Here is a 6368-nt window from a genome sequence, read left to right as displayed (position 1 = left end):
TTTTAACAAAGAAATGCATATTATGTTTATTAGTACTTCCCATTACTGAACATTCCATTAAATAGAATCATGAATTAATTATAAATGATAATCGGGCCAAGTAAAATACTAAGGTCTCATAATCGAAAATTAATTGATTAGCATATTGTTCGGACCCTCATGAAGGGTGTTGCGTCCACAAATCTTAAGAGCTTTAGGGAGCTGGTAAAAAGTTCGGGGTTAGGTTAGTGATCAATTTATTGAAAACTTAGCAAATGAAAAAAAATCCCCCCAAAAACCTCCAGGGAAAAGGGAGCCATGCAGAAGGGAAAGCGAGCTTGACCCCTGGCCTCAGCGGTGAGTGTTTATGCAGCAGCAGCTGTGGCAGGCTGGCGGCTGAGTTTAGATTATCACTTAATTGTTGAGAGTGTGAGAGGTTGGGGCGCAGGGAAGGAGAGAGGTGGCTCCCACCAGCACTAGGGATGGCGGGAAAGCAACGGATTGTGACTGAAACTGACAGGCTGAGAAGTAGTAATAGGAGCACGTGATGCTGAGGCGTTAAGATAAATACCGAGATCGGCTTCGAGAGGTAAGCGCAGCCTCCAGGAAGGACGGCGGGCCCAGGGCGGAGCTCTCCTACCGGTCCACGTGGAACCGTTTGGAGCCTTGAACCAGGGGACACAGGTGATTTTGAGAAATAACTAAGCAATCCCAGATAGGATTAATTGTATACTCTCCTTGGGACAGACTGCGCCTGTTTAGGCCCCTCTCCCTGATTTCTGGGACTCTGGGGGACTCAGGTCGTGTCCTCGCCAAGCCCCCCGCTTCTGCTTCAGCAGGTCTGCGTCTACCAGACGCTCACGCAGGTGCGGGGTCAAGGCTCGTGCCTGGAGAGCCCTTCTCCTGGGCCGGAGCGTACAGGACACTTTATTAGGAGAGTCGGGATGTGGAGGGATTGGCCTCGCAGGCTCGGCTTTGTTTCCCAAACGGCCCCAGCCTCTCCTTTTCCCTCCGCCCCAGAGATCATTCTGTTCTTTCCCAGCTCAGTGAGCAGCGAAGGACACGCAGAATTCTCACTGGAGCCTGTGACAGGTGAGGACCATCGCTCCCACTTTACAGGCCGGGCAACCAAGTCAGGAGTTGAGATACAGCCCCAGGCCGAGCCCTCGAGACGGACCCCTCGCCCGCTATGCCCACCTTCCCTACCAGCACCACTCCCTGGGGTGCCCCCAGGATGGACCTTCCTGAAACGTGGTCAGTACGGAGGGCTGTGGGGCGGGACCCCAAGAATGGACCTCTGGGTGGGTGTCCCTGCTCGGAGCCCAGGGTGCTTGGCTGAGCTGTGGAGGCTGCGGGAACAGTGGCTTCTGGAAGGCCAGCTGCCTGGCCTGCCCCCGGCCTGCCTACTAGTACATCATCTAACTTCCCTGCGCCGGTTAATGGCACCTTCTTCACACGTGGCTTCGGAGGTTGAAGGAACTGAGACACGTGGCGGGTCAGCGGCTACCCGATCCTGACCACAGCCGAGTCTGGACTTCACCCCCGCCTGGGAGGGGGAGCCCCTGGGGCACAAGCGGTGTTGGCTTCTGAGCTGGGGCTGAAGACTGTGCAGGAATTTGAAGGTGGAGTGAGGACAGAGCCTGCGGTCAGACTTGCTGACCGAGGTCACGTCAGGTGCTGAGTTCAGGGAGTTCATGGAGGTGAGGTCCAGGTGTGTGGAGCCCTGAGGGCAAGTGACTGGCCTGGGGCCACTTGGGAGTTGGCTGCAAAGTTGGACACTTGCTCCCCACCCCCACACCCCCATGAGGACTCCAGTCCTAGCACCTGCTGAATGAGTCCAAGGTAGGGGTGGGGCCAGGGAGTGTTCTAGCGCCACCCCCAGGCTGGGGCCACTCCCCTGTCCCCCTCCCTGCCCCAAGCCGCTCGGGATACCCCACACTCTGGCAGCGCCTCTGGGTTGGTGACTGTGGGTCCTGAGACAGGAGTGGGCTCAGCCCCCCTCCCCTCAGTCTGCACCCCGTTGTGGCCACTCCTCTCCCAGCACCAGAGTCTCAGCCCTGGTCTTCAGGAGGGGTGAGGCGCCTGGGGCACAAGCCGGGCGTTCAGCACCATGGAGAGGGCATGTCCCTATGTGGCCACCCACACCTGCTTTCTCAACCTCAACACTTGGGGGAGCTTCTGGGAGTTTACCAGAGGGCACCCAGGAGCGGGGCAGGCAGGATTTGAACCCAAGTCTGATTCCTGGGCTAAGTCAGGGCAGCTGATGTGCTTGAACAGGCCCAAGGAACTACATTCAAACCCAGCCGCCAGCCCTCTGGAGTCCCCTCCAGCATCCGCCCCTGGACGGGACCTAACAATCCTCCAGATCTTCCAAGAACCTGGCAGGGCAGCCCCAGGAGAAAGCACAGCCCCGGAGCAGCCTGCCTTGATCTTGTCAACCCCACAGCCCTGGCCCTACGGGTCCGTCACCACCCCCTGTGGGGCTGGGTGAAGGAATGACTGAGGCAGCTTCTCAGGACAGGTTTGAGTGCAGTTCCATGACTGCTGTGTCCCTTGGTGTCGGTGGACAAGGGGCCGGTCCGGGGTTACACGGGGAGGGCCTGGCCTGCTCACTCACAGACAGTGACAGACTCTTGCGCAGAGCCTGGCACAGAAACAGTCAATAACGGTGGCTGCAGCCCCTGCCTGGGCCCATTCAAGGTCTGGGAACACACGATTCAGAAGCTTGTTATAAATACATGTGTTTGGTGAGTGAGGCTGACAGAGGGCGGAGACGGTGCTGTACACAGCTGGGGCAGGCCGGGAGGCTCAACACCAGAGACAGACAGTCGGCCAGCGGGGCAGGCCGGGCAGCATTCTGGGGCCTGTAACACTTGGTTGGTGGGTCTGCTGGCAGGGGTCTTGTCCAGGGCAGCCTGGCACGAGGTCCTGGGCGCTGTCGGCAGTGGCACCTGGGCTCAGCTCACATCATTCAGGGCCTGGTGGGACATGAGGCCTCGTCAGGAGGATGCTGGGTCACATGGGGGCCGAGGCGGGTCTCCCAGGGAGCCCTGGGTCCCCCGACCGGCCCTGCCCCGCCCCGCCAGGGGCTCACCTTGCGGGCAAACTCAGGCAGGACGAAGGCCGCCCGGTGCACGTCTGAGTTGTAGTATCTCAGCTGCATCTGTTCCACCTGCTTCTGTGTCAGCTGCCGCACCGGCTCCCGGAAGTTGGTGCTCTGGGGGGGTGGGGGGGGCATCAGGGGAGAGCTCTCCATGCCCACCTGCCCCTCCCACCCCCAGGATAGCCAGAAGCTCACTGGGTTTTTGCTGCATAGCATGAAGCCAATCTGGCCGCTGGGGTAGGTGGGGATGGTGCAGTAGGCATAGGCCACCACGGGGAAGAGCGACCTGCAGAAGTGCTGCATGTCCTTGATGAGGTCCAGGTGCAGCCACTGGCACTCGCCTGGGGGGAGGCAGAATCAGCACTGGCGGGCTGGCGGCCCCCCCCCCGCCCACTCACTGGCACCCCTGCTCCAGGTGCTCACCCTGGCAGCAGAGGATCCCGTCCCCCTTGAGGGCCGTCTTCATGAGCTGGTAATAGGATTCCTTGAAGAGGCTCTCGGCTGGGCCTGCGGGAGGGTGGGACAAGCGACAGTGAACACATTCTGGAGAGACATCCTGAGCCTGGGGTGGGGCAAGGCCCACACAGCTGCCAGGGAGCAGAGCCGGGCTTGAACCCAGGTGTGTGGAATTCAGAAACGAACCATGAAAGGGTGCTTTTGATGGGTACAGGGGCCCATTGCCCCGGAATCTGAGTGGGCGCCACGCTTTAACCCCTGTTCCAGGGGGTTCTCATTAGCACTGCATGGGGGCACCTCCAACCAGGGCCTTGGTTTAAAAGGAGAATCCACCTCGCCCTGATGCTAGCCTGAGGCTAAAGAGGAAACTGAGGCCTCTCTGGGCCAAGGCCAGAGCCCCACTCTCCTCCAGGTCCCCAACCAACTGTGAACTTTGGGCAGTGGCCTGGTCCCCCTACTCTACTGAGCCGTGTTTGAGGGGGAGGTGACAACTGAGGAGGAAAATGTGCTGAGCTAGTTCTGGGGGCCCCCTGTCCTCTACTCTGCAACTCAGGCCTGGGAGCAAAGGGGAGGCTGGCTCCTGAAGTGGCCGCTGCTGGAGGGCAGGGCCCACGCCACCCCGTGCTTACCCATGGGGTCCGAGGAGTCAGTGATGATAACATCGAAGGCGTCCTGGTTCTGTTTCATGAACTCAAAACCGTCGCCCACGTGGAGGGTCAGCTTTGAGCTGGAGTAGCCAATGGCCATGCTGGGCAGGAACTTCTTAGAGACCTGAATGACATCCTGGGGCAGGGACGGGGGGACCAGGCTGGAGCCAGGTGGGACTCCCAGCAGTCCCTTTCATAGCCCGGTCACCTTGGGCCAGCCATTTACTTCGTGGAACCCCTGTTTCCACATCTGTAAAATGGGAAGCACTCTGGGACCTCCTCCCTCAACTTCTCAAGGAGGGTTGGCTCCGGCCAGCTCCTCAGCTGAATCTCCACCATTCCTGTTCCCTGCCCCCGATCAAACTGCCCCCTCTGAGCGGCTTCTAGCTGTTTCAGGGGGCGGCGATTCCAGCTTCCGCCAGGAGAGCCTTTCCCTGCCTCACGTGACCCGACGCTGCTCATTCGGGCTCAGCTCACACCCGCCTCCACCCACCTTTCATGCCTTGAACACGTCACCCTTCGCTGTCTCCTTCCAACTAGAAGAGTAGCTCCAACAGGGGCCGGACCTGCCTGCCCACCACTGCACCCCAGCACCCAGAGCCATGGCTGACGCACAGCGGCTGCCCTAGCAGTTGGAATGTCCTTGGGCCTTGAATTAAAAACAGTGCCCAGCCTTACTAAGAACTAGCACACCTACTATGCACCAGGCCCGCGACTGTCCCCCCAACTTCTCCCAACATGTTTTTAAGACGAAGAAACAGGCCTAGAGATATTAAGTGGCTTGCCCCGGGTTACACAGCCAGTTCAGTGTGGAACAGGAACTTGAACCCAGACCCCCGGCTCTGCTCGGACGGCTCACCTCATCGATCTCGCACTGCACCACGGACTCCACGGAGGAATGCTTCACCACCTCCCGCAGGACACCCCCGTCGCCACCCCCGATGATCAGCACCTGGGAGGAGACGGACAGTCGGGAGCAGGGTCCCCCAGGACGCGGTGGCCTGGGCCCACGGCTGCTCACACAGAACCGCGCAGAGCGAGGGTCCCGGGTGCGGCTCAGCTCCTCTGACCCACAGGCCGCGTTCCTTTATTTTCTACTCTCAGGCACCTGGCCCCAGGTGTCCCCTTTTCCTGAAAATTCCTTCCCAAGCTTCAGGCCTCAGCCAGAACTCTTGGCTCCTCCCAGAACTGTGCGGGCCCCCACCCACTCCCCTGGTCCTGGCCAGCACTGTCCCCGACACCCCTTTAGGAAGCACCCGGGCTGCACAAAGCGCGCGCGGAGGGTGGGGGTGCGGGGCTCCAGCGCTGTCCCGTGGGGCGCTCAGGGCTGAGCCGCGGCGGGAGGGGGTACCTTGCGTGGGTTGGGGTGGCTGCAGAGCGGCAGGTTGGCTATCATCTCCTGGTAGGAGAACTCGTCCCTCTCGGTGCACTGGATGACGCCGTCCAGCACCAGCACGTTGCCGTAGCTCTTACTGCGGGGCGGGAGTGACAGTCAGGGGCCTGGGTCCCCTGGCGCGGGGGCGGCGTGCCTCCACTTACCCTGGGCAAGAACACGCTCCCCCAGCCTGCGAAGGGGTCCCAGGGGCGGCGGACGGGGGGGGGCACGTGGCGGGGGCCGGCCGGCGGCCCGGCCGCGCGCTGGTCGGGGTACGACTCTGACGTGTCCCAGGCTGACACGTGGAGCCCGGCGCGTCGGGTCCGCGCAGACTCGGGCGCGCTCCCCGCCTTAGAGCACCGCCCGCGACGCGGGCCCCCGGCCCCGGGGACGGGATGCTGGGCGGGGAGGGGCCCCGGGGAGCCCACGGGCCTAGCGCACCGCAACTTCTGACAGTTCTGCAGGAGGAGGGGCGCGCAGAGGCGGCCCGGGGGCGTCGGAGGTAAAGGGCGCTAGACGGGGGGTCTGGCAGGAAGGCGGGGGGCTGGGCCGAGATCAGGCAGGAGTCCCGGCCGGTTCGCAGCGCGCAGGGTCCGGGCTGCGGGGCGCGGGGCGCGGGGCGGGCCGGCGGCGGCACCTACCTGCGGAAGACGAGGATATCCTGGTACCGCGAGCGCTGATGGTGCAGCAGCTGCTCCACCTGCAGGGACAGGGCCTGGCCCGGCCACAGGCTGCACGTCTCGCGGAACCAGCCCTCGCGGATGGCGGCGGGGCCGGAGGCGGCGGGGCCGGCGGCGCCGGGCTCCAT

At 62.2% G+C, this 6368-nt stretch overlaps 1 protein-coding gene across 1 annotated transcript; it reads right to left on the bottom strand.

The window, feature by feature from the left end:
* On the bottom strand, positions 1 to 6368 carry SRM (spermidine synthase). The gene is made up of 8 exons (XM_087820112.1): positions 6202 to 6368; positions 5537 to 5657; positions 5045 to 5137; positions 4168 to 4321; positions 3506 to 3589; positions 3278 to 3423; positions 3074 to 3196; positions 1 to 2957 (listed from the first exon to the last, which is right to left on the bottom strand). The coding sequence occupies exons 1-8, from the start codon at positions 6366 to 6368 to the stop codon at positions 2937 to 2939; spliced, it is 909 nt and encodes a 302-aa protein (XP_087676238.1). The 3' UTR covers positions 1 to 2936.

Source organism: Miniopterus natalensis, chromosome 9 (genome assembly GCF_054644295.1).
Source record: "Miniopterus natalensis isolate mMinNat1 chromosome 9, mMinNat1.hap1, whole genome shotgun sequence".
NCBI lineage: Eukaryota > Metazoa > Chordata > Mammalia > Chiroptera > Miniopteridae > Miniopterus > Miniopterus natalensis.
Note: the sequence above shows the minus strand (reverse complement) of the source record. Positions and strands in the feature narration are given on the sequence as shown.

Bases quoted from the DNA above. Each gene is read 5' to 3' on its own strand.
- SRM (XM_087820112.1), bottom strand. From the start codon at position 6,368: ATGGAGCCCGGCGCCGCCGGCCCCGCCGCCTCCGGCCCCGCCGCCATC. The intron at 3,590-4,167 runs GTAAGCACGGGG...ACCCTCCCGCAG, and splicing joins TGACTCCTCGGACCCCATGG to GCCCAGCCGAGAGCCTCTTC. The intron at 2,958-3,073 runs GTGAGCCCCTGG...ATGTCCCACCAG, and splicing joins TGCCTGAGTTTGCCCGCAAG to GCCCTGAATGATGTGAGCTG.